The sequence below is a fragment of the Hemitrygon akajei genome, chromosome 19, assembly GCF_048418815.1.
Source record: "Hemitrygon akajei chromosome 19, sHemAka1.3, whole genome shotgun sequence".
Taxonomy (NCBI): domain Eukaryota; kingdom Metazoa; phylum Chordata; class Chondrichthyes; order Myliobatiformes; family Dasyatidae; genus Hemitrygon; species Hemitrygon akajei.
In genome coordinates, this window is record NC_133142.1 from 14,702,074 (window position 1) to 14,729,187 (window position 27,114).

General features: G+C 40.0%; 1 protein-coding gene across 1 annotated transcript in view; it reads left to right on the forward strand.

Moving 5' to 3' along the window:
* Positions 1-27,114, forward strand: part of atg7 (ATG7 autophagy related 7 homolog (S. cerevisiae)) — a 178,819-nt gene that overhangs the window by 81,599 nt on the left and 70,106 nt on the right. Inside the window, exons 12-15 of the mRNA XM_073072952.1 lie at positions 660-775; positions 4,169-4,244; positions 8,795-8,875; positions 15,151-15,273. Coding sequence (XP_072929053.1) covers positions 660-775; positions 4,169-4,244; positions 8,795-8,875; positions 15,151-15,273 — 396 coding nt within the window. The remainder of the gene's footprint in view (positions 1-659; positions 776-4,168; positions 4,245-8,794; positions 8,876-15,150; positions 15,274-27,114) is intronic.

The window sequence follows — 27,114 nt, forward strand, 5'->3', positions numbered from 1 at the left end:
ACAGACTAAATGGGCCAACATTCGTGTTTCTGTCCTGTAGTTTTCTATAACTGTACTCTATGGTGATTTCTGAATGGAAAACACATTTAGAGGTAAGTTTAGGGGCAGTTAATTTATTGACTCCCATCCATTCTTTTTACTTTTAGCTGTCAGGGCCACGTGGACCACTTGAGACATCATACCGGTTCATGCCCGTTGCTGCTTGAAATAAGCAGCAGGAAGTTTGGGATTTGAATTTTACCTCATGACCTGGACTTGGAACCATTTTATCCATTTTTGAATTTAATGGGCCACTGACATTACAATCTGTTGTTACTCCAGAGTGCTTATCATAGAGAAGGGTATGGGCTGGTGTCTTTTGACCCCCCCTCCCCCCCCATGTACAATTGGCCTGATCACTGAGGCAAGGCCACAGGGCAATAAAACCAGAAAAAAAGGAATGGTAGATGTGCTCTGCAAGTCTTTGTCGCTTCCCAGGAGTGAGCTGCAGACAGCGGGTCAACTTGAAGCCCTTTGGAGAATGACATATGATGACCAAGTTAAAGAGTGTTTTGTTTCTCTTAACCATGGTGTAAAAATAAAAGCCTTGTTTCCATCCTAAAGCTATGTTGACTGGCAGGTGTCTTGGCATTGTTATGATTCCTTTTATTTTCAATCAGTCAACTAGAGACCGCACTTTGGACCAGCAGTGTACTGTGAGTCGTCCTGGCTTGGCTATGATAGCTGGAGCGCTTGCTGTGGAGTTGATGGTTTCTATACTACAACATCCTGAAGGGTAAGCTGAAGTATTTGATGTTTAATTCCATTTTTAACAGGGTAACATTGTAACTGAAGAGTTTTAAGTGCCTAAAAGTTGTGTGTACTACTGCAAAAGACAAAATATTGAACTGCATTAAATTGTGTTCATTTCAAGTCAACTCAAAGAAATTGGCAGTTGTTCAGCAAAATGTTTTAAAGACTTATATAAAGGTACATGACTGATGACTTTGTCGAAGTTTCAAAGAGCGGCTTGAAGAAGAGGGCTTCAAACATGATATGTAAATTTGATCTCATCTAATCTCTTGCAAAAATTTAAATAATGGAGTAAATATTAAATGTTTAATAGATTTGGAGAGAATTTAATTAAACTGGGTGTTTACAATTGGTTTACAGTTAGCTGAAGATCAATAAAATCCACCACAATAATAGTTCTTGTGTAGTTTTTTTAAAAATGTCTTTACATCCTTTGAATGATGTAGATTGAACTGCTTATCATGTCTGCACTAGTTTTCTGCATGTGAACTAACTTAATTAAACTAACACCTTTATACTCCTTATCTTTTTCTTAATATGAATGTTTTCAAAATTTCTAAGGACTTGCTTGAACTTTGATTTGCGGCAGATTTTTTTTCTACCATCTCTAATGCTTTTGATAAATGTCCTCCCTAAGTGTGGTCTTTTTCATTGTCTCAACAGCCTCTTGACATTGCCTATCATAAATTTACCTCATTGTACTCCATTTGACATAGTCCATCATAAATTTACTTCATGGTAGTCCATTTGACATAGTCCATCATAAATTATCTCATCATAGTCCATTTGACATAGTCCATCACAAATTTACTGCATCATAGTCAATTTGACATAGTCCATCACATATTTACCTCATTATAGTCCATTTGACATGGTTGATTGCAGTAGTGATTTGGCATAGTTCATCACAAATTCACCTCATCATAGATTCCATATTCTCCAAGTTGTCAGGTCACCCCTCAATCTTCCATCTAACAGAATAAAGCACCAGCTTCTCATGTTATTATTCATAGCTGTAATTCCTTGTATCCAGTGATACCCAAAATTGTCAAAACCTGTAGCATTGATATCTTTTTTTTAAAACTGGTTCCAAAGCTTGATCAGTACTGCAGCTTCAAGCTGTAACAAAAAGTTCACAATAGCTCAGAATTGGAATTAAGATGGACAGTGCAAAAAATGACCAGCAGGCCGGGCAGCATCTGTGGAAAGAAAAAACAGATACTGCAATATTCATTATTCATTCAGTATTCACTGTCTTCACTCAGGGGGCAGGGTGGTGGCACTCTCTACCAAAGGAAATGTAAGGCGCTCCTTCCTTCTGCTAGCCTGCAGGTAGTGGAGCATCTGTTTAGCCTCGCCACCGATCAGAGCCACATGAAGCCACAGGAGCAGAGATGGATGGTCGTATAAGCAGTTAGTGCCCATCACAAGTCCTGGTTGCGCATTTCACAAGTCCTGGTTATGCAACCACTGATGCCAGGCAGACAATCTCTGAAGAGTATTGATAATGGTTGAGATTTCCTGTTTTGTAAAGACACTGGCCAGAAGAAGGCAACACTAATTGTAAACCACTTCTGTAGAAAAATTTGCCGAGAACAATCATGGTCATTGAAAGACCATCACCGCTTACATCAGTTAATGATGATGATGGGTTAGGAAAACGGTTGCTAACAGCCTATAATGTAAATAGAAAATGCCAGAAACACCAAATGTTTTGCAGTGAATGTTGAATCTAGAAGTCTGCAATGAGCCTAGTTGAAAGGAGTCATACAGTTCCTTTTGTAATTTTGTAACTGCTGCTGTCAGTTTTATCATATAAAACAACCTTTCACTTTTCACCATTGTTCTTTGTACATTTGGTCTCATCTACCTTTGTTTTTTCCTCCTTTTCCCTTTTTCACTTTTCTGCTGAAAATTATTCCACATGAAAAGACAGCCCTGTCTTCTCACCAAAGATGCTATCTACCTTACTTGGGACTTCCAATATTTTCTACTAACTCCTGTCTTTAGCTTTTGCACAATTACTTATATTTTTATCAAGCATTCAATGGACAAAACAGCACAAGATGCTGCATAAGCTTCATCATAACCTATACAAAAAACATTCGATTATATGTTCAAAAGCTTGATTGAAAAGATGGCCTCCAGTGTCTTAAAAGAGTAAGTAAACGTGCAGAAAGGTTTAAAGAAGGAATTCTAGCACTGAAGACCTGAACAGTGACATAATTAACAATAAATAAAATTTAGTGAATGATTTAAGAGGCTTGAATTGGAGAAGACCAAATACGTAGGCTATAAATGGGAGGTGGTTACAAAGGTAAGACTACATGGAGACATAGAGAAATTTGAAGACAAGGATAAGAAATAGTTACATTCAATTAGAGCATATTGTGGGCTGTTGCGACACTAACAGGAGAGAAAGCCTAATTGGAGGAATTCAGATGTCGAGTTCTGAGAATATTGGACATGGATACTTTCTAATGGTCAAGAAATAAGGAGAGGAATGGGAAGCTGGGGTTTGGAGCAATTTCAAAGATGGCTGATGTTTGAAGAGAGAGGAAGCTAGCAATGAACTTTAAGGAGGAGAACAACAAAGATTAATTAATCTGAGGGCTAAAAATGCAATTGATTTGTCAACAGTTGGATTAAAAATTGAGTTATGGAGAAGAGAACAAGATGAGCTGGAGGAAACATGAGGTGTGATGGGACAGAATGAATTGAGTTTGGGGAGGGAGCTTTTTAGGGTATAAGTGCCAGAGAAGCCCGTACCTTAGAAGCGAAAGGGAAAGAGATAGGGGAGAGGGTTTTAAAGAGGTTTGCAAGGTAAAAAGCAAGCCAAGGTTGTTTTTACATTCTGGGGTAAAACTAGTGAATAGTTTTGGCCGATGAGACCAGGACTCTGGAGTAATTTGCAAATACTTAACAAGGTCCTGCCATATTTGGCAGTGGATAGCTTAAACAAATTCAAGTTTTAAAGGTTAAAGAATTGAAGGAGTGGTGATCAGGGCTGAGTTGGGAATGCATTCATTATATGAGAGAGCATTATTATTTTAAAGGGAATTAGTGAGTCAAAAGTTGGAAGCAAGGATTGATTGAGCGAATTAGTAGCTGCAATGATTAATGATTGTGATGATGGGAGTATGGAGTAGTGATGTTAGGAGAAATGGTAAGTCAGATAGTTGGGGAATTTATATGGAGGGCAAGGTTAAAGTGAGAATGAGAAGGCATTTACTCCAAAAATGTGATGGTGGAGTTTTTTTTTTGAGAAATATATAGATTTATATGTTTTTTTTAAATCCTGCATTTGTTGTAACAAACCAGATTTAAGGTGAATTCTCTTACTAGTACCACTTGCCAGCTCTTTTTGAATTTTCAGTGGGTATGCGGTAGCTAGCAGCAGTGACGACCGACTGAATGAACCTCCAACATCTCTTGGGCTTGTCCCTCATCAGGTGAGTAATCTCACAGGCCCAGCTCTCTGTTGTAGTGTATCAGGAACAGGTGTTTCTTGCTAACTTGAAACTCAGTTGGACTTTTGGAAATTTCCTGGGACTTACTTTCGAGGTGCCTTAATTTTTTTAGGGGAATAATCAGAAAACGTTCATCCAATAACGTTCTGTGATTTCAATCCCAGTGCTAAACACAATGACCTGAACTTGCTTAGGAAGCAGAATAGTCCTTTGAACCTATTCTGCCCCTCAGTTAGGTCATGGCTGCTCTGCATGATAATCTATTGGTCTTGATCATAATTCTAATGCTACTTTCATTAAAAATCTGCGAAAATTGTTCTTGAAAATATAAAACTTTAAATATTCAGTGGGTGCAGTAACAAAAGCATTTTGACGTGGGTATTTTCCAAGGGTTTTAAGAAAGGTGGCTCTCAATTGTACCCACAGACATGTATAATTGTGTCCCCTTGTTCTGAATCTCACTCTCCAGAGGAAATTCCAAGTGTGGACTAAATTTCAGTGCCCACATCTAACCTAAACTGCCCTGAAAGGTTTTTATCAAGGTTGAGGAGAACAGAAACATCACATCCTTCCATTTCTATCACATCCACCTGGGATAAAGTCCAACATTCCATCAACGTGCGTGGGCACTGAACTCTGTGCCCTCCATTGTAGCCGCTCATCATTCATCACGAGGAAAGTGTTACCATCTGTCCTTTCTCAGATTAAAGGGATGACCTTGTGGTCTCCTAGACTGAGCATGATCTGCCAATGTTCAGCCTGTTCATCGAATCTGTTTTGACCCTTATTTTGTTTTCTGTTTCCATCTACCCAGGTGACTTTTCCTCATAACTTAGTATCGCGTGGCAACTTGGATCCACAGTGCTAAACCTTGAAATAGGTGATGAAAATTTGATTGCTGATTCAGTTTCCCAAGCGAATGTCACATCCCATTTTTCCACTTGCGAACAGGGTGTTTTCCTTTCTTAGAGACGCCCCCTTCCCAACAAATTCCAGCATTGGCGCTCCGATGTCCTTTCATTATTGTATCATTCTTGTCTGAACTTTATCAGATTTCTTCTTGAAATCCATGAGGCAGCACCCATAGACTTTGCACTTTGTTAATTCTGCACTAAAGTTCAAAAAAATCAGAATAGACGGGCATGCTTTGCTTTCCACAAAGTGCTTGCTGACTCGTCGTTCAGCTTGTACGTATTCAACTGTCAGTCACTCCATCCAAAGATAAATTCCAGTCACATTCCCACATCAAATGTTAAACTGATGGGCGAGTAATAAATTAAATCATTCCACGTTTTCAATTTGTGTTTGTGCAGATAGTTTTAGATTCTGAAGTATTTTTGATTATTTGTTCAAACGGTTTAATATTCCATGGAAGATATTAGCACCCATTTTTTGGGGTTCCTTTCCTCCTCCCTTTGTGTTTGATTTATTTATCTAAGGTTGCATTTAATTCAACAATTCTTTTTTTTCCATCCCGCTTCTGGGAACCTTGCTTCCGGAAAGATGTCAAAGCCACAGAGGGGATATGGAAGGGATGCCAGGGATGAGGAAAGATTATTGAAAATGCAATTTGTGTCCAGAGGGACTTCACTGAGGCATGTGGCCCTGTGATATAATTGGCATGTATTCCTGGCACACTGCTTGCCAATCAACTAATTTATGCTTGGAATAATCCTATACTTAGCATATGAATGCAATAGCAAGAAGCATTATATAGAGATTTTAACAAAGGGGGAGAAAAAACAGATGTGTAGTGTGGTCTTTTAAAAGAAGCTTTATGTAATGAACTATTTGTTTAATTTCTTTCTCCAAGCAGTAAATTATCTCAGCCAAGAACTACGATGAATGGGCTGGCTTCTGTCAATCAAACTCTGCAACCTGCTACAACCTAGGGCGTACGTCTTATAAATAATATAATTATAGACATCTACCCAGCTCCCACTGTTCTGCTGTAGTGATTCAGACCATTTTGGCACTGGATTGAAGCTCTTTGATCCATGTGAATAGATCCAAAAATCCATGAAAAAACAACTAATTTGCAGATAAAATAAATCTATACTTTCCTACTGATATTCTTAAATAATAGTCTTTCCTACTCTCTTTATATTTGATGAATATTTATTGATGATTTTAGGTCATTTTAAATTCCCTCAGCGCCAGAGGTATTTTGCCATTGTAGCAGAGAATCTTTACCTCTCATTCAGTTAAGTGTTTAAACACTGTAAATGTGGAAAATGTTTCAAAGAATAAATTGGGACTTAGCACCTCTGATGGAGTAGAAAACTCTTAACTCTAGGTGGTGCCACAATCAAGCAAATGTGTTTGCTGCCACTAAGAGTGCAGCATGTTGGAGCATAAGAAGGTGGATTAATTAACTTGAAACACTTATTGAAGCTAGTGAGGCAGATTTATTTATAGGATTCAGGGTTTTGTATCTGAAGAGAATATTAAAGCAAAAATGTGATACACCTGCACAGCATGGTAATGAGGCTAAAACTAGTACGTGTGTAGTCTGGAGTGCAGTATTAGAAGATGATAAATGCTGTAGAAGATGTACAATTTTAGATTCTTGACATCATGAGGGATGTAGATAGCTAGAGGCAGCTTCCCTTTGGTAGAGGTGTCTAAAGTGAGGATTCTGAGGTAGATTGAATGTGCAAGGAAGTTGATGTATAAGAATCTGTAGATTCTTCACATAAAGAGTACTCTATTTATTTAGTGGTGTAGTGCGGAGTAGGCCCTTTGAACCACAATGACCCAGCAACCTCTGACAACTCCGATTAACCCTAACCTAATCAAGAGCCAATTTACAATGTGCAATTAACCGCTACCTTTTTAGACTGTGGGAGGAAACCAGAGCACCCGGGCCAATCTCACACATTCCACAGAGAGGACGTACAGAGACTTCCTACAGATAGCACCAGAATTGAACTCTGACCTCCGGCCCTAGCTGTAATAGCGTCATGCTAGCCGCTGCACTACCATGGCAATGATTGTTACGTGGTTTGAGCTGTCAGGGGGAAGTGCAGAGACCAGACAGGTGACCACCTTTAAAAGGCATCTCGTCAAATGAACAGAGATATGGAATTAATGCAAGCGAATGGGCTTACATTGCGTAACCATGTGGCCAGGAGAAAGGAGGCCAAAGGGCCTGCTTCTGTGCTTACAACACCCTGACTATTAAAGTTACAGTTTGAAGGAGAATTGAGAGTTTATTCATAAGATTGTGAAAACAACGTTGAGCAAAATTATCCCGCTTTCACTGATTAGGTAAATATTAAAAATAAATTGCATTTATATGTTTCCTTGCATAGAGTCCTCATGCAGGACTCCCTAAATTTGCAGGTTGGGGCAGTGGTGAGGAAGGCAAATGTGATGTTAGCATTTGTATCGAGAGGATTAGAATATAAAAGCAAGGATGTAATGTTGAGAATTTAAAAAGTACCGTGGAGGCCTCACTAGGAGTTTTGAGAGTGGTTTCGGTCCCCTTATCTAAGAAAGGATGTGCTGACATTGGAGAGGGTTCAAAGGAAGTTCACAAAAATGACTCTGGGATTGAGGGGCTTGTCATATGAAGAGCCCTGGGTCTCTACTCACTGGAATTCAGAAGAGTGAGGGGTGAGACCTCATAGGAACTTAATGTTGAAAGGCCTTGACAGAGTGGATATGGAGGGGGCGTTTCCTACAGTGGGGAAGTCTAAGACCAGAGGGCACAGCCTTAGAATAGAGAGGCATCATTTTAGGATGGAGATGAGGAGGAATTTCTTTAGCCAGAGAAATCTGTTGAATTTTTTGCCACAGGTGGCTGTGGAGGCCAAATCATTGGGTATATTTGAGGCAGAGTTTGATGGATTCTTGATTAGTCAGGGCATGAAGGGATACGGGAGAAGGCAGGAAATTGAGGCTGAGAGGGAAGATGGATCAGCCATGATGAAATAGCGAAGCAGACTCGATGGGCCTAATTCTTCTCTGTATCTTATGGTCTTAAAATCTTATAAATGAAGATTTCTCGAAAAGTGATTGCTCTTGGAGCAAAACAAATGTGTCTTCACAAGCAAGGGCTAGTGATCAGGTAATCTGTTTTAGTCATGTTAAGTCAGAGGTAAATTGTAACAAGGGCAAATTATGTTTTCCATCTCTTCGAAATAGTACGATGGGATATTTAGCATTATCCTAGAGTGTAGACAGGCCTGTCTAAGGTCTTATTTGAAAGGTGGAATCTCTGACAATACTTCAGTACCTGAATGTGACTGGAACTTAGTGTCTTCTGACTCAACAACAAGAGGGCTACCAGTTGTGGCAGGTGCCATTTTTGTAATAATAATTTAAAGAATTAAATACTTTATTTTAGAAGAAGGAATATTAAAGGATGTGGAGACCAAGGAGAAGAGGGTGTGTGATACAAATGAGGCAAAATACCCACCCTGGCCTTGTGAATCTCTCTGACAGACGTGCCGTTGGCAACAGAGATAAGTAACACCAGCCAGCCAATCTTTACCACAGCACCTAACGATATCGCCCCTCTCTTCCAGATCCGTGGCTTTTTGTCAAGGTTTGACAATGTCCTTCCAGCAAGTCTGGCGTTTGATAAGTGCACAGCATGCTCGTCAGTGGTAAGTGCTTTCTTTTCCAAGCTTATGGAAAATATCCAAAGCTGAATTTACAGTCCGGAAGCAGGTGTTGGAACCCCAAAATTAAAAGCCAGGAAATGTTAGAGATATTCAACAGGCGGGCTATCATCTGAGGAGACAAAACAGCAGAGTTAATGGTCTTGATATCTGCGCTGGGGTAGAACGGGAAACGTGCCAAAAACCGATGTGCTATAGGAAGCAGAGAAGGATATGAATGCTAATGATAAAACAAAGGCCAAGTCCTGTTTGTGCTGACCAAGAGGGAGGGGTAGAAGTCATATGCCTCTATAACTATAACACTTTATTCTGCATTCTGTTATTGTTTTCCCTTGTGCTATTCAGTCATAATGAAATTATCTCTGGGTGACACATAAAACAAAGTTTTTCACTGCACCCTGATACATCTGATAATAATAAACTTCTGCCCAGATGAAGGCAATGGCAAACCAATTCTCTAGAAAAATTTGCCAAGAACAATCCTGGTCGAGACCATGATCACCCACGCCACAGCACATAATGAATGAATGAACCTGAGAGCAAAAACTTAAGAGTCAATACTCTTTATTCCAGGCAACATCCTGGTGAACCTTTTCTGAGCACCCTCAAAAAAGCTTTCATATCCTCCCCTTTGTGTCACGATGAGAACTGCGCACAATGCTCCAAACTTGGCCAATCCAAAGTTTTATACAGATGTATCATGACTTCCTGACATTTATACTCAACACCCCAACTGACAAAGTCAAGTACGCTGTACACCACTGTTACCACTCTGTCTGTTTGTGTTGCCACCTTCAAGCAGCCATGGACTTGTACTCCAAGATCCCTCCGTTCATCATTGCTCTTGAGAGTTCTGCCACTTAATGTATACTTTAGTCTTGTGTTTGACCTCCCAAAGTGTAACATCTCAGACTCGTCTAGATTAATCTGTTCCCCACTCTGGCCTGGCCTCTTACCTCTTCTCACCTGCGTATCATTAACCCCGGATCCCATCCTCCTTCCTTTTCTCTGATGGTCCACTCTATTCTCCTATCAGATTCCTTCGTCTCCGTCCTTAGCCTTTTCTACCCAACCTGCTTCACCTATCACCACCTAGCTAACCTTCTTCTCCTTCCCCCATCTTTTTGTTCTGGCATCTTCCCCTTCCTTCTCAGTCCTCAAGAAGGTTCTCAGCCGGAACTGTGGACTGTTTATTTATTTCCATAGATGCAGCCTGGCCTGCTGAGTTCCTCCAGCACTTTGTGTGTGTTGCTTTGGATTTCCAACATCTGCAGATTTTTTTTTTGTGTTTTATCTCCATATGCCATTTCTCTGACCACATTTCCAATAGGTCTATATCTTGCTGGATCTTTTGACAACCATCCTCACTATTTGGACCTCCACCAGCTTTTGTGTCACCTGCAAACTTGCTAATCTGCTCACCTACATTTACATCCAAGTCATTTATTGAGATTCCAGCACTGACCCTTGTGGAACGCCACTGCTCACAGACATTTTCATCAAGCGGAGTCAACAGAAGTATTGGCAACCAAGAATGCAATGAAAGCATCGAACCCATTTATAACAATGTCACAGAACTTCAAACTCTCCCCATTCACCCTCCAAACAGAAATCAGTTTATCACAGGATGAGGGAATCAAATCATAGACTTTATTGAATTACCTGTTAGACCTACAAAATAACCAAAACAAGTTAATGTCCTAACTGGCTTAGACTGCTGTGTAAAGTTTTTAGCTTGGTAATGTCAGGGCGCACAGAACACAGTACAGCTCAGTACAGGCCCTTCAGTCCATGATGATGTGCTGATGCTCCACCCTCTTCTAATTTCAATCTAATCCTTCCCTCCTACACAGCCATCTATTTTTCTTTCATCCAAGTGTCTATCTAAGAGTTTGTCAAACGTCCCTAATGTACGTGCCTCTATCTGTCATGTTCTGTATAAAAACCCCTGACATACCCCCTATACTTTCCTCCAATCACCTTAAGATTATGCCCCCTCATATTAGCCATTTCCACCCTGGGAGAAAGGTGCTGGCTGTTCACTCAGTCCATACCTTGTATACACCTCTATCAAGTACCTCTCACCATATTTCGCTCCAAACAGATGAGCCCCAGCTCGCTCAACCTCGCTGCATCTAATCCAGGCAGTGTCCTGATCATTCTCTGCACCCTCTCTAAAGTTTTCTATAGTGAGGCTATCAGTGCTTACACAATATTCCAAGTGTGGTCTAACCATGGTTTTATACAACTGCAGCATTACCTCCCCTGACTAATGGAGGCCAACACGCCATATGCCTTCTTAACAACCCAAACACTGGTAGCTCCTCTACACTGGAGAAGCCAAATGCGGATAGGGTAACTGCTGTGCTGTCCGCATCTTCAAACTGCTGTAGGCCTTTTGGATAGTCAGCTGCAAGCCTCATAGCTGAGCTATAGGTCACAGGCTCGAGAGATTCCTGCATTTCAGACAGGTTATGCTGGGCTTAGTAACCTGTCCACATTCAGAACTTGTGCTTATTGACTACAATTCGTAGCACCTCTCTCTGCTATCATCTCAAAACCATCGTACTAAAATCGCCATATCTGACTTCAACTATAAATCTGTTTTCTACTAAGCAGAGCATTTAGCTTCCAAGCCTTTGGAGCAATTCAATAGAAGTTCACCAGATCTGGACTTGAGCAAGTGTCATTAGATTTGCAATTCTATTAGAGGCACAGAACTATCTGGTAACTATTATAAATTGGCATGGCACACAATGCCAAGTTGAGAAAATTCCAGAAACCGAGTCTATCTAAGTTTTGTAATGTGTGTTGGGATAAATGTCAAAATGAGGCACAGCCCATGCCTCAGAATTGCTAAGTCCACATTATTTATGTTATGTGCAATTTCAGAAAGTGGTTCTGTCCAGAGTATTAATTTTGATCCTTAAATTTGAGATCGCAGAGTTAAGCCCATTTAAAAAACACACCTGATCGATCAAAGTGAAGATAAGTGTATGGAATTAGATCTATTTGCATAATCTAATGCTGATTTTATTCACTGACAAATTTGATTGAAGTCAATAAGGCCACATCTATCTTGCTAATTATATATCTATATTGAATCTGTGACATGTATCATTTGTATTTAAATGCCATTCTATCATTATGTTCTTATAGTTGAATACTGTATTCTTGTAGGTAAATTAGGTTTTTTTTGTGCGGGAGGGTTTGAGGGTTGATATTCTTGTTGCTGATTTTTTCGAGTGTGGGGGTTGATCATGTAGTTATTCTTGGTCCAATTTGGTGTGATTTGTCACTTTTTATTGTGTGGGGTGCAGTTGGGGTTTGAAGTTCTTGTCATTTCCTTAGTGTGTTTTTTTGTGTGACGAGGAGGGGCTTGGTGTTTTTCTTTGAATTACTTCCATGGTTTTTTTTTGTTTTGTGGCTACCTGGAGAAGACAAATCTCAGAGATGTATACTGCACACATACTTTGATGATAAATGAACCTTTGAACCTTTAATATCTAATCAGGAAAATTGCCCATGAAAATTAGCTTGTAAAGGTGGGGGTTGAAAGTGGTCACAATTATGAATCTCAACAATGGGGGTCTGCATATCGGCTATAACAATTAGGATGAAAGGCTATCTAGGTGCTGGTGTCCCTGGAACAAGAACCAGATGTGAGTCACTGCCTTTAGGACATTGAGTGGATGAACAGTGTAAAAGAGCTTATCCTTCCATTTATGAAACAATGCAGATTTTCTGTTATATGATCACCGTTGCTTACCTGGTTTATTGATAGACCATGACTTGACTGCGTATATTTAATGTTAATAGTTCAGCTTCATTTTGAGTGAGGGAGGTTATTAATTCTCATTTTTCAAGTTGGCCATAGTGGTTCTGTGTAGCAATCAAATCAATTTTCGGTTCAGGTTTATTTCTGGAGGTACAGAAGCTGAAAGTGGCACTGAGTGGAATACTGTGCAGCAGTCGAGGCACTTGCTAGTTTTTTGTTACTGTTTTATTGGCATTTATTTCACATTATAGTTCAATGGTTTAACTTAATATCAGAGAATCTATACGGTATACCACCTGAAATTGTTACTCTTCACAGACATCCATGAAACAGAAAAAAAAAACAATGAATGACAGAGACATCAAAACCCCAAAGTTGAGTGAGTTTCAGGCGAGTGTGTGTGTGTGCGTGTGCGTGTGCGTGTGCGTGTGCGCGCGCGCGCATGTGAGAGAGAGAGATTGGTGGCCACAAGACTGTATGTGGCCACACAGGGTAGAAGGTCTGTATGACAGAGGTTAGCTGCCAGGCTTCATCCACAAAAAGCAGGTTTAAAAATCAAGACCTAAAATCTGGCGCGGAGGTCATTGTCTGATGGAAAACAGATCTCTGCCCTCCTATACACTCCTACCCAGAGCAGGCACCTCAGGCCAATGCTCTCCCCTGCAAATCCATAAGCAGCATAAGTGAATGAGCAACATCTTCCTTTCTCAAGCCATCATTCTGGGCTGAGAGGCTCTAATTGTTCGGATCCAATGAGGAGATGATGTCATTTGCACACACAGCACAAGAACACAAGCTCTCGTCCAAGCTCAACCACAGCAAGTGATTATCAGGCAGACAAAAGAAAAGACATTCTTAAGCATGTGTCATCCCATCAACACGTAGAAATTTCCCAGCTTGTGATCACTCAAAACGGAGAGGGAGCATTCTGGGTGGTGTTGAGAACTCTGAGTTTAAACAAAGCATGCCCGTATCCAAAACCACAGCCCTCCCCCACCTGTGGCAGTGACTCTGGGTCCCATAATGGCCTTGCAGAGCTAGAGTAGAAATGTTGTCGATACTGAGGGACAAAGAAAAATAAGCCTGATATGAAACCTACATGAGACAGGGTGTGGAGTGAGCTGCCAGTAAAAGGAGCTGATGTGAGTTCGATCTCAACGTTTAAGAGAGATGTGCATGTATGTATACCCCACTCATCCTATTTCTGTGCTATAGTGGTCTATTGCTCTATGACTATTACTTGAGTTAAGGCAATGGATATTAATCCCATATTACAAAGTAGCACTCTGATATACAGTGATAAAATAATGTGTTACTCTTTAAAAAATTATGCCTTTTTCCACTGTGTAGCCATGTTGCATTTTATCCATTTTGGTCAATGGATCAGCAAACATATTTCTTTTAGAGAAACAGCCCACCTTCCTGAAGTATTCTTTAGAAATCTGACGACCATCAGTCAATATTGTTAGCAGTCTTGAGTATTACCAGTGAGAGCTAAACATGTTCAGTTTGTGGATCGATAAAGTGTCAGGAAGTTGGAATATGCAGAGAGCAGAGTCAGTGTTTCAAATTCTCTGCCTACTTAGGAAAGCAAGCAGATCAGTGCAAGGGCTTTGTTGGGTACTGAGTCAAGGCGTAGCAAGGTGGACCCAGGATTCTGACAACAATGTATAGGATCTACTGCATTCTGGCAGACATTAAGTAGCCAACCAACATCTACAGAAAAAAGTCATCAGTAGACATTACGGGCTAAAACCCTTCCTCAGGACTCCTTGCTCCTAATGAAGGGTCTTGGCCCAAAACATCGACTGCTCACTCTTTTCCATAGCTGCTGCCTAGCCTGCTGATTCCCTCCAGAATTTTGTGTGTGCGTGTGTGTGTTTGGATTTCCAGCATCTGCAAATTTTCTCTTGTTTGTGATTCGGGTACCAATGTTAGTTTTCTAGGATGAACAGAATTCTGTGGTATAGATAAACGTCATTTGTGAGTGTGGAGTAGGTCCAGCCCTGACCTGTTCAGGTTTCTGACCATACCTGTTAAAGTCCAGAGAGATTAAATTAAAGTAAATAATTAAAATGCAGAAAGAGACTAGGATTTGTGCCTCCGTTTTATATTTCTCACTATATATTTTGCGTACAAAACATCAGAGAAATTATCTGAAAGTAGATATCTATCACAGAATGTTTTATGTAATAATGCTACATATTTAATGTCATGATTATTCAATAACCATGTATTGACCAGGTTGTATGTGTTTGAGAGTTCATTCTGCTTGAAGCTTCAGACATTGTTATTTGTTACCAGGCAAGAAAAACCCAGAAGTAGGAGGTTCCAATTGTTAGTTGTAGGTGCATTTTGGAGCAAGTTATAGTTTCTTATGACATCACTTGTGAGATTACCATGCAAATATTTTAATATATATACTCCATTTTTGTGCACTTGCTACTTATTCAAACCATGATGTCCTTTTGCCTGTTTGCAGGTCCTTGACCATTTTGAAAAAGAAGGCTTTCAGTTCCTAGCTAATGTTTTCAACTCTTCTCATTCTTTCCTGGAAGATCTGACTGGACTGACTCTTTTACATCAGGAGACCCAGGCTGCTGAGGTAATTGTTTTGGCTGTCATGTTCATGATGTACTCTTTCAAACTACAACAAAGTGGAACTTTTATTACTCAGTTTGGTAAATCCCAGAATTTAGAACTAAAAGCAACATGTTTCGGTTTGAATATTCCTGTAAGTAGCTGTCTTTCTTTTTGTTTCTAGGTGTTCTCCAAATTTTGTATTCTGAAATGCAAATTTATTAACACATAGCCTTTACTTCGGCTTTTGCGAAGGTGAAAGTTGAACGGGGCCATTGTGTTCTTTGACCTTCATTGTATTTTGTGGAACTTGTGACGGCATTGTGTAAAGGCTGAGCCCATGAGGTTAAATTATATTAACTGGCACAGTGAAACACTGGTACCGCATCTGATGTCGCAATATTGGTTAGCACTGGGATTTGGTTCAACTTCAGGATGTGTGTTGATTAAACTATGTTGGCTCCTGTGAATCATCTTCCTCTCGGGAAAAGATAAAGTACTTATTAGTGTGTTGCATTGACTGAAAGGGGTTGTATTTTGGACAGCAGTCATACAGCTAATGGAGCCATTGCCTCACAGTACTACGGACCCTCCTTCAATGCTGACCTCATGAGCTGTCATTATGGGGCTTGCACATTCTCCCTGTGGCCACGTGGATTTCACCTGGATATTCTGCTTCCTTCCCAAGGGCATACAGGTTGACATGTTAATTAGCCACTGTAAATTCGCCTCTAGTGCGGGGTTTTCCAACCCACTTTATGCCATGGACCAATACCATTAAACAAGGGGTCTGTGGACCTCAAGTTGAGAAACCCTGCTCTGGTGTGTGGGTGGGCTAGAGAATAAAGGGAGAGTTGATAAAAATGAGAAAAATAGAAAAAAATTAGGTAAATGTAGGATTTCTATAATTAGAATCAGGTTTAGTGTCACTGGCATGTTACGTGAAATTTGTTAACTTAGTAACTGCAGTTCAATGCAATACATAATCTAGCAGAGAAAACAAAAATAATAATAATAATAAATAAATTAACATATAATAATAAATAAACAAGTAAATCAATTACATATATTGAATAGATTATATTTTTTAAAAAGTGAAGTTGTGTCCAAGGATTCAATATCCATTTAGGAATCGGATGGCAGAGGGGAAGAAGCTGTTCCTGAATCGCTGAGTGTGTGCCTTCAGGCTTCTGTACCTCCTACCTGATGGTAACAGTGAGAAAAGGGCATGCCCTGGGTGCTGGAGGTCGTTAATAATGGACACTGCCTTTCTGAGACACCGCTTCCTGAAGATGTCCTGGGTACTTTGTAGGCTAGTACCCAAGATAGAGCTGACTAGATTTACAACCTTCTGCAGCTTCTTTCGGTCCTGTGCAGTAGCCCCTCCATACCAGACAGTGATGCAGCCTGTCAGAATGCTCTCCACGGTACAGCTATATATATATAAATGGATGGTTGATCATCAGCCTGGACTTAGTGAACTGAAGCACCCACTTCTAATACTGTATCTCTTCATGACTCAGAGTATATTGAATGCATCCCTGAGTGGCTATGCTACGATGGGCCTCAATGATTTGTATTGGTAGACATCCATTTGTGTCTCTCTGGTTCTGGGAATCCATGTATGTATCATGCTGCTGCTGCAACAAGCCCACGACATGTATGTCCATGATAATAAACTTGTGTATCAGTCTGTGGAGTCGTTGAGGGAGAGACAGTAGCAGAATGAGGTATAAGAAGGTGAAGAAGTGCAGATGCAGGGCAGAGGCCACAGGGTCGTATTAAACTTGCAAATGTTCATAGGAGGGGATGGAGAATAGCTACGAGAGAGAGACTTGATGTGAGTCTTGGGCTGGAGAGAAATTGAGGTATTGAGAAAGTGCAAATGATTCAGTGGCAGACTGTGAACTACAGGCTAGGTGTAGTTTGATTTAGCTTGTCTCTAATGTTAGGCTTTGGGTTTGTGAATAAACAAAATTCATCTTCTGGAAGAGATTTTGTTGCTTGCAAGTTAGAACTGTACAATAATCTGTGCTGACTTACTACTGCCTAAAGCACATCTGGTTTTAATTGAATCTTTGAGGGATAACTTACTTTGGAGGCTGCTTTGCAGCTTCCTCAGGTTTCTGAGACTGGTACAATTTGATCTCTGTCATTCATCATAGAGGGCAGTGCAAGACTTTTGGGAATCAGCTCCCTTTCTTATACTATGTCTTAGTAACAGCTCTGCAAGCCATAGATTGGTAACATTTCTGTTGAAATGTCAGTAAAGCTGCTGCTGGTCTAGCATTTCTGTACCTGTATGTTCACACACACCTAGGTATTTTGGTTTTGCACATGTTTGAATTCAAGGACTAAACCTTCTTTCCCTTGGTGAACAACATGACAAATGTATGAGTTAGAAGCATGAGTGGGCCCCCTTGATTCTTCTCCAAGGAGTCTCTCAACCCATTGCTTTCAAAGAATGTGCCATAAAAACATTGGAAGACTTTGAGAAAGAAAGCTTCAACAACTCACTCCGCTCCTGGAGAGAAGACTTTGCCTCGTGTCCCTGAAATGGTGACTGTTTTCAAACAGTTCTAGATTCTCCCACTGGAGGATTTAATTTCCACAATATTTATACACTTCACAGAGGTAGATAAAGAGCAGATGCTAGAAGTTTTAACTTCACTTAGCTTTGTCAGCACAACTTAAGGATGTACTTGGGACAGACCGTAGGTTTTGCCACACACATCAGTGCCAGTTGCCCACAATGTTCATCAGGACAACACAAACTATAACTACAGTAACAAAACAACAATAACAAATTAAGCCCTTTTCATTTCTCTATCCATCCATCTCTCTATCTCTCTCTCTCACTCTCTCACTCGCCCTCTCTTCTCCTTTCTCTCTCCTCCACCCCCCCCCCCCCACAAGATTTGGCCAGTAGGCCTCGACTTCTGGAGTTTCAGTCCACCTTCAGGCTTCTATCTTTGTTGTTGACCCGAGGACTCGCTAATGATGAGACCCTGAACTCTAGGTCTTGAATTCTGGACCCGCTGATGATGGGACCCCATTCTCCAGCCCCAGCCTCTGGAGTTGACCATTTGCACACCTAGGGGGCCACTGACCCCTGTGTGCTCCTTCCCGCACAGACCTCCAATCCCTGACCCTCCAGACCCGGTGGGACTCACCGATCTGCCGGGCCAGCAGCCCTCGTTCTCGCTGGTCTTCGTCCACCGCACTTGCCGGCCCAACATCTGTCCACGGATGTCCAAGACTGGCCTTCAAACATGGGACAGAGGACTGGACTCCGGCCTGACCTCTAACTGCCCCACGCCCTGTCGCCAAACACTAACCTGACCCTTAAGTCCCCTCTGTCCCCAAAACATTTGAAGCTTTTGAAGATGCTTACATTTTTCCTGTTTTCTTTTTTGACTGTGCATCTTTTTGCATGTTCGGAATCAGAATCAGGTTTATTCTCACCAGCATGGGTCGTGAAATTTGTTAACTTAGCAGCAGCAGTTCAATGCAATACATGATAATATAGAAAAAAAATAAGTAAATCAATTACAGTAAGTATATTGAATAGATTAAAAATAGTGCAAACCAGAAATAATATGTATTTTTTTAAAAAGAAAAGTAAGGTAGTGTTCATGGGTTCAATGTCCATTTAGGAATCAATACAGTGGGAAAGAAGCTGTTCCTGAATCACTGAGTATGTGTCTTTGGGCTTCTGTACCTCCTACCTGACAGTAACAATGAGAAGAGGGCATGCCCTGGGTGCTGGAGGTCCTTAATAATGGACGTTTGGTATAATTTCTGATGGTTTAGAGTTATAGAGTCACAGAAGCAGTCTATTAAGTCCATTATATCCTCAATAGTCGTTAAAGATTCATCTACACTATTCCCCTTTTTCCTCTAGCGTCCCCCTGCACTCCCGCCATCGTTGATTCATCAAGATCAATCTCAAGTAACCAGTAACCAATCTCAACGTACCAGAGATACGTTAACCCATATCTCTTAATCCCATAAGCCCTGTGTAAAGAATGATGGCCTCAACAATCTCCTATGCTTGAGAAATCCACATGTTCGCCACCTTGGTTCTAAGTGGCATATTAGGCATTGACTTAAGTGTTTGTTGTGTATTTAATATTTGAGTAATATTGTAATTTTATTGTTTGAGTCAACATTCTTTTCCTGTTCAAATAATTCATTACAGTGATATGTAAAAATATGAGAGCTGCGTATACCATGACACTGCTGTTATATATCCATGCCTCGCTTAAAGTAAAAATGAAATCAGACTCTCATTTCGGCCTCCCTTTTTTGTCTTCCAGTTAGTTTTATGTTTTGGAGTTACAAACCATAACAGCTTTGCCTGTTTCTTTTCCCACAGATGTGGCCTGACTTACTATTTCCAGCATTTTCTGTTTTTTGTGCAGATGATCGGCATCTCAGTTCTTTATTAGATTTTTAGACCTTAAAACCTGCTCTTTAAACAAGCTTTTGGCCGCCTGCCCCGATAATATTTCTTTGAAAGTCTGTGGGATGTAATGGCATTACATTTTGTAAAGTTGCTGAACATCTACGACAGAAACACTTGTTATTTGACTTGAATCCTGTATCTCCTCTCGCCTGAAGTAGATTAGCATTTATACTTTATAGTAATTAGCTTTATAAAAAAATAACAGACCCACACTGAACATTTCAGTAACAGCTTCTTTCCCTCTAACATCGGATTTCTGAATGGGACAATGAAGCCATGAAGACTTCCTCAATACTTTTCCCTTTCTTGTTTAATTTATTTTTATATTTACTTATTATAATTTATAGTTTTTATTGCTGTGTATTGCAATGTGCCACAAGTCATCAAATTTCATGACATATGCTGGTGATATTAAATCTGATTCTGACATCTGCATGACAGTTTGAGTAACGGATAGTCCCCTTTTTTATATTGAAAGTTCAGAGTAAATTTATTATCAAAGTACGTATACGTCACCACATGCTACCCTGAGATCCATTTTCTTGCGGGCATTCACAGTAGTACACTGAAATGCAATAAGAGCAGTGAAAAAACTACATATGAATACTGATATATTACTCATCAGTGTGTAAAAACAAACAAACTGCAAATAAATAAGTAGATCAATTAATCAAACAATCAATCGATCAATAAATACTGAGAACATGAGTTGTGGAATCCTTGAAGTGAGTCCATAGGTTGTGGAATCAGATCAGTGTTGCAGTGAGAGAAGTTAACCACATTGGCTCAGGAGCCAGCAAAGGGTAAATAACTTGAAGGATACTAACAACTCCTGAACCTGGTGGTGTAGGACCTAAGGTTCCTTTACTTTCTTCCTGATGGCAGCAGCAAGAAGCGAGATTCAAGGATTATGGGCCTTGCAGCTGATTCAGCATTTAACTGCCAGTCCCTAGAGACCTTGACAAGATGGTGGAGAGCTGCCGGATTGAATTGCTGCGGTCATTGGGGTGTGGGTTTACCCACAATGCTATTGGGGAGACCGTTTCAGGATTTTAAGCCCGCAATGGTGAAGTTATGGCAATATATTTGCACGTCTGGATTGCGTGTGGCTTGCAGGGCAACTTACAGCTGATGTGTTGCCATGCCCCACTCTTTCTTCTGGATTTTGAATCAATTGTTATTCACTTATTAATGTCATTTTCTGCTTAAGCTTTGCTGCTGAACCGTCTTCTATAGTTTTCAATAAAGAATGATATTGCACAACATTCATGTTTGGACATAATTCAAAGGGAATTGAATTTAATAAGGGAGACATGAGACCTGTGCTTGATTAGCAATGAACAGTTGTAGTGTAAATGGGCCCCTGTAGATTTTCTGTTGTCTAGAAACAAGTTGTTCATTACAGTCAAATTATAACCAGATGTAAGTTTCCAGAAATTTAGCAGTTTGCCTTTTTGTACTAAGGTGCTATTTGTATGTTTAAGGTAATTGCACGAGAATCTAAGAACTGAACATGTGATTCATGGAAAGTATTAGAGTGACCTTTACACATAATGGATGTAATTTCCCTACCAACGGTTAAATAGAAGTTTGAAAATTTTGAGCTCCTGACAAAAGTCTGAAGTCTGTTAGTTTAATTTAAATCTGTTTTTTGTTTCAATAGTTTCAGTTTTCAAAACGTTCACTAAAGAAGACCGAAATCTAGCGCTAAATTTAAAGCAACATTTCAAAGTGGACACTTCATTAGATCCTCCTGTATCCCTGCTTGTTAATGCAAATATCTAACTGGCCGATCGTGTAGCTGCAGCTCAGTGCGTGAAAGCATGCAGATACGGTCAAGAGGTCCAGTTGTTGTTCAGACCAAACATGGGAACGGGGAAGAAATGTGACCTAAGTGACTGACTGTGGAATGATTGTTGCTGCCAGATGGTGTGGTTTGAGTATCTCAGAAGCTGCTGATCTCCTCGGATTTTCATGCACAACAAATTCTACAATTTTCTGAGAATGGTGCAAAAAAAACAAAAAAAAAATCCAGTGAGAACTGCAATTCTGTAGGTGAAAACGCTTTGCTAATGAGAGAGGTCAGAGGAGAATGGCCAAAATAGTTCAAGCTGACAGGAAGGTGACAGTAACTCAAATGATCACGTGTTACAACAGTGGAGTACAGAAGAGCATCTCTGAATGCACAACACGTTAAACCTTGAAGTGGATGGGCTACAGCAGCAGTAGGCCACACTGCGTTCCACTCCTGTGGCTACCGAGTGTATAAAAAATCCAGCATCAATTTAATGTATCTTATCAGTAGAATATACATTTTGTTTGGATGAAATGGTTTTTTTGCATATTAATGTTAGGCAGTGTGTGGCATTTAGAGTGAGGTCTTCATGAGTTGTAGATTATTTGTTAGATTGATGCTGTTCAGTTGGTAAGCTATTCAAACTCTTTTGTAAAAAGTTGTCATGGTGGGAATTGTGCATCGTTGGACTGAATATTCCAGAATAGTTTCATTGAGGCATTTGTCACCAGGACAACATTTTCCCTGTTTCAAGATTTCTTTTATAACTGAGCCAAAGTACTGTTTTCTGATCGGGAGGGAAAAAAAAACACTGTTCAGCCAACATTCATTAAATTCTGAATAGTCTTTAAGGACTATTTAACAAAAAGTTTTCAATTTTGCCAGAGCATTTACATGCAACATTATATCACTTCGGTAGATGGTAGATTTATAAATATTTACTGTCAGATCTGAATTCCACAGTATAATTGCTGACTGCATAGATTATCTAGTCCAACTTGATGGCATGAGTATCAATTTCTCCTTCCGATAATCTTTTTTTCCCTCTCCTCCCCTCTTCCTCTATTCCCCACTCTGGCCGTTTACCTCTACTCACCTGGCTATCATTTCCCCTTGGGTCCTCTCCTTCTTCCTTTTCTCTAATGGTCCTTTCTCCTTTCCTGTCAACATTCCTTTTCCTCCAGGCCTTGTCCCTTCCCACTCATCTGCCTTCACCTATCACCTTCCATCTAGCCTCCTTCCCCTACCCCTACCTTTTTATTCTGGCGTCTTTCCCCTTTCTTTTCAGTCCTAAAGAAGGGTCTCGGCCTGAAACGTCGACTGTTTATTCCTTTCCTTGGATACTGCCTGACCTGCTGAGTTCTGCCAGCAATTTGTGCGTGTTGTTTTGGATTTCCGGCATCTGCAGAGTTTCTCGTGTTTAGATTATGTATTGTTATTTTTCTCCATTAAAATAATTGGTTTTATAATTGATGTGTGGACCGGCTTTTTAACTGGAGATTGAAGGAAGATTATTCCCGATGAAGCGTCTCGGCCCAAAACATTGACTGCTTATTCCCCCGACTTGCTGAGTTGCTCTATCATTTTGTGTGTGTTGCTGAAGATTTCCAGCATCTGCAGAATCTGTTGGTGTTTATGCTTGCTTGGGTTTTACGCTTTTGAATGTGACATTGAATTGATCCTACATAAAGAACTGGAAGGCTTATTGACATGCATGGTGCATGACCTAAATAAAAAACCATGCAGACATTTAGTTGCTCATTTTTGAAGTTGCACATCTGTTCTTGTATTTCCATTCATAACTTTTTTTAACATTCTTCTATTGCAGAAACTGATCATAAATTTATTGTGTTCAGTCACATTTCCTATCATCTTGTGCAATCATAGAGCAACAGGTCTTCAAGAGCAATTTCCATTATAAATGTTGGTATGAATATTATAATGAATTGCACGTGTGAGGATAAGAGTTCTAATAATATAATTTGGATGTAACATTAATCATAATTTTGCAGTACTATTTGGCTTTACTGGAGCCGTAATCTCTTTGAATTCTACACATTCCTCTCAATTTTTCGAAACATTAACCTGCAGTTCTCCATATCTGTTGCATGGTAGTGCAACCTGGTGTTTAAGAGTAATATCCTCTTCCAACCTAAACTAGATATTCATGTCTTCTACACTTGTTACACCAAACAGGCTCTCAGCAAGGCAGTCCAGATATAACCCATTCAGTCTTTTTTTCAGAAGTTGAAACATGAGATGAAGATTGTGTATTTGAATAAAACAGTTATTTTTTTCCATAGCAATTCACATAAAGAATATACAACTTTACCCCATGTAGGTGCCTAGTCTTGATTTATTTAAATGAGATGGGTTTGCGCAAAAGCATTTGTAAATCTTCGAGCTGTGAACCATTTTGAATCTTCTTCAATTTGCTGTTTGCCTTTTTAATTTAATTTATTTATTGTGATGCAGTGCAGAGTAAGACCTTCTGGCTCTTTGAGCCCTGCTGCCCAGCAACCTGTGATTTCACCCTAGCCTAATCGCGGGACAATTTACAATGGCCAACTAGCCTACCAGCCAGTGTGTCATTGGGCTGTGGGACGAAACGCACACAGGAGAACGTACAATTCCTTACAGGCAGCGACGGGAATTGAACCCAGGTCACTGATACTGTAAAGCGTTGTGCTAACCACTGCACTCTTGTACCATCCAATAGCACCCTGCTTTTACATATATATTTTTTAAAAACCCTCCCTGTCCCTGTGCTATATGCCCTGCTTAAAGAACTGAGGGCTGTAAGTGAATATCCAAGACCACTGTTCAACACTCTGATTCTAACATATTCTTCAGTTACTGAAACTACAACTTGTGTAATGTTCAATCTTCAGTCCATTAGCTTCTCAACCATATATCATTTTTGACCTTTCTTTGTAGAAGCATGTTTTCTTTTCCATGCCTTTCAAGAGCAAAATGATCAAGATATCCTTTTTAACGTGATGAAAAGTCTAGATGTTCACATTTTTTTAGCTCAACTATGTCCCTACTCTATATTTACAGTTTTTAGCTCATATTTGCAGTGTCTTTTTTTTAAACTTGTGAATCCAGCACAAAATGGATCCTGTTTCTCAGTTTGGACAAGTGTGCTTCATGCTGTAATACAGTGTGGATGACTTCATTTCTTAGAATAGCACTGAATCGATGATGCCTGTGTCTATCAGGTCGTCTATTTATAAAGGATATTCTGGGTAATATTTGACTCTGCCAAGTATAGGTGCTTAACTGTAGATCAGATTGTATTTATGAAGACAATAATTTCTGACTGGTGATGATCTAATATACTTACATTTAAGTCTTGTTATTGTGTATTTGGTTATTTTATTACTAGTGGGCTTTAATTACTATTCCGTTTAGGAGTGCAATTATTTCATGCTTTCACATTTAGCAGCTGGACAGAGAGACTACCATGGCCGTTTAAAATTAGAAAGGAAATGCTTTGTAATCACCATGTCTGCTGGCTGTGATATGGTAGTAGGGTACGCTCACATTTCTCTCAAATATATCACTCTGAATAATGTATCTGGTATGTAAGGGAATACACAGTGTGCTTGTCATTCCTTCATGCATATACTGTTACAACCAGCAGTCAGTGCTAGCTTGATTGACCTCCTCATCGCTGTAGACTTGCACAATTCATTCATGAATTAATGAAATATTTGTACTGGCATTTCAGTTTTCAGCTTGCGGAATTTGCTTTTTTTCCCAGATGTCAGCTGCTTTGAAGCTTGCGTAGTTAAGATCAATAGTTTAAATATGTCTTTTTTTTTTAAACGTGATCTATTACATGATCGTCTTTTAAGATAGATTAGAATTTGGCACTGCCCCTTTTGTCGTGTGAGCTAAGTCACCGGAGAAAAGTAGCTGGTATAACTGAAATAGTGTCTTTATTCAACAAAATGAGACACAGCAGGCGTCAAATTGCGACTCTTTTGCAGGAAGAGGCCTGCTCAACGCAACACTACATGACATTTTATATGCTAAAGATCAAAGGACATGTCTATATTTACAAGCATCTAGAATGCTTTCCTTTGAAATACATATAGCTTTTAAACCTCCTCTTCACACCCACACTACAGACACACAAATTAATTTTAAATCAGCATTATCTGGTCTTCCAGCTAACTGCGGTTCAGAACTTTTAGGAACTTTTGGTACAGGGCTGCATTTTAAATTTAATCTACGGTCCATATTCAGATCTGAAGATTAGTGGCTGAAGTTAGTATGTTGTAACCAGACAAATGTGGCAGTTATGGAGTAAAACAATTGCAAGCATTTCCATAGCAAAATGGGTTCAAGGGTCATAATTTTTCAGTGAAATGTGAGCTTGAATGGGCTGAAAGACACCAACTACTATTGACTTTTTTATGAAGTGATCTGTCCTTCATCTGTAATAACTGGAAGAGCGCAAGAGTTGTTTCTGTGGAGAAGGGAATATGGCAGCGTATGTTGTGTCTGCTCAATTTTGTGAATGTTTAGGATGGTTCTTTTAAAAAGAAACAGGAACTATGATATATCCCAGGTCTAGTATCGTCACAGAGAGAGTATGTGTCACCGCAGTTTGGATGTGGCCCAAGTGTGGAGTGAGAGACACTGAAGTGGGTCGATAGTTCACTAAACTTTAATGCGAACAGTGTCCGAGGGAAAAGAAGGCAATAAACACTAGGCCAAACAAGGCCGTTAACTAAAACTCTGAAACGGGGAACGAAGCCTACACTGCGGCTGAAAAGAACATCTAGTTATTAAACGCGTACCACGAGTCTTCAGAGACATTTGACTCCACAGTCTAATTTCTCAGGCGAGGCCGATGCAAACAAAAGTGAAGCGTTGCTGTCTCCAAGTCTCGACAAGCCCTGCGACAACAAGTATGGAGTTAAATACTATCACAATTAAATAATAATTAGCTGACACGTGCAAATTCACAAGCGCAGTTGCCGTATCTACTGCGCTGCCGAATCCGTGGTTGTGACAGTGTGATGATATGGGTCCTGATGAAAGGTCTCGCCGCAAAGCATCAACTGTTTATTCATTTCCTTAGCTGCTGCCTGGCCTGCTGAGTTCCTCCAGAATCTTGTGTGTGTTGCTCTGGATTTCCAGCATCTGCAGAATCTCTTGTGCTTTGATGATATGGGTCTCTGCTTAGAATGATATCTCTTTATTATGTCGTCAAAGAGAGAATTGACGTGCTATTTCATTTGGACACACGAGCTATACTGAAGTATATTTGTGTCTGACTCGCCAAGCCAGTTGCTGTTTTTTCTTGTGTTCCTGACACACACTGTGACTGAGATCAAGACAGAACTTGGGAACTTCTTGTGGTATGTGTGGCTCATTTATTTCTTGACTTAATGTGTTAGGAATCTTGAGAATATGTTCTATATCATGGTTGCTTTTCAGTAGTCTTGTCTTCCACAATTTCATGGGAGGAAAATAACTTTTCTCAGATATTCCACCCCCCCCCCAATAAGTGGTGAAAAACCATTTGGGGGGGTGGGATATATGAGGGAAAAAAACATTCCAAGATGTTCATTGCCTTTCTAAGAAGA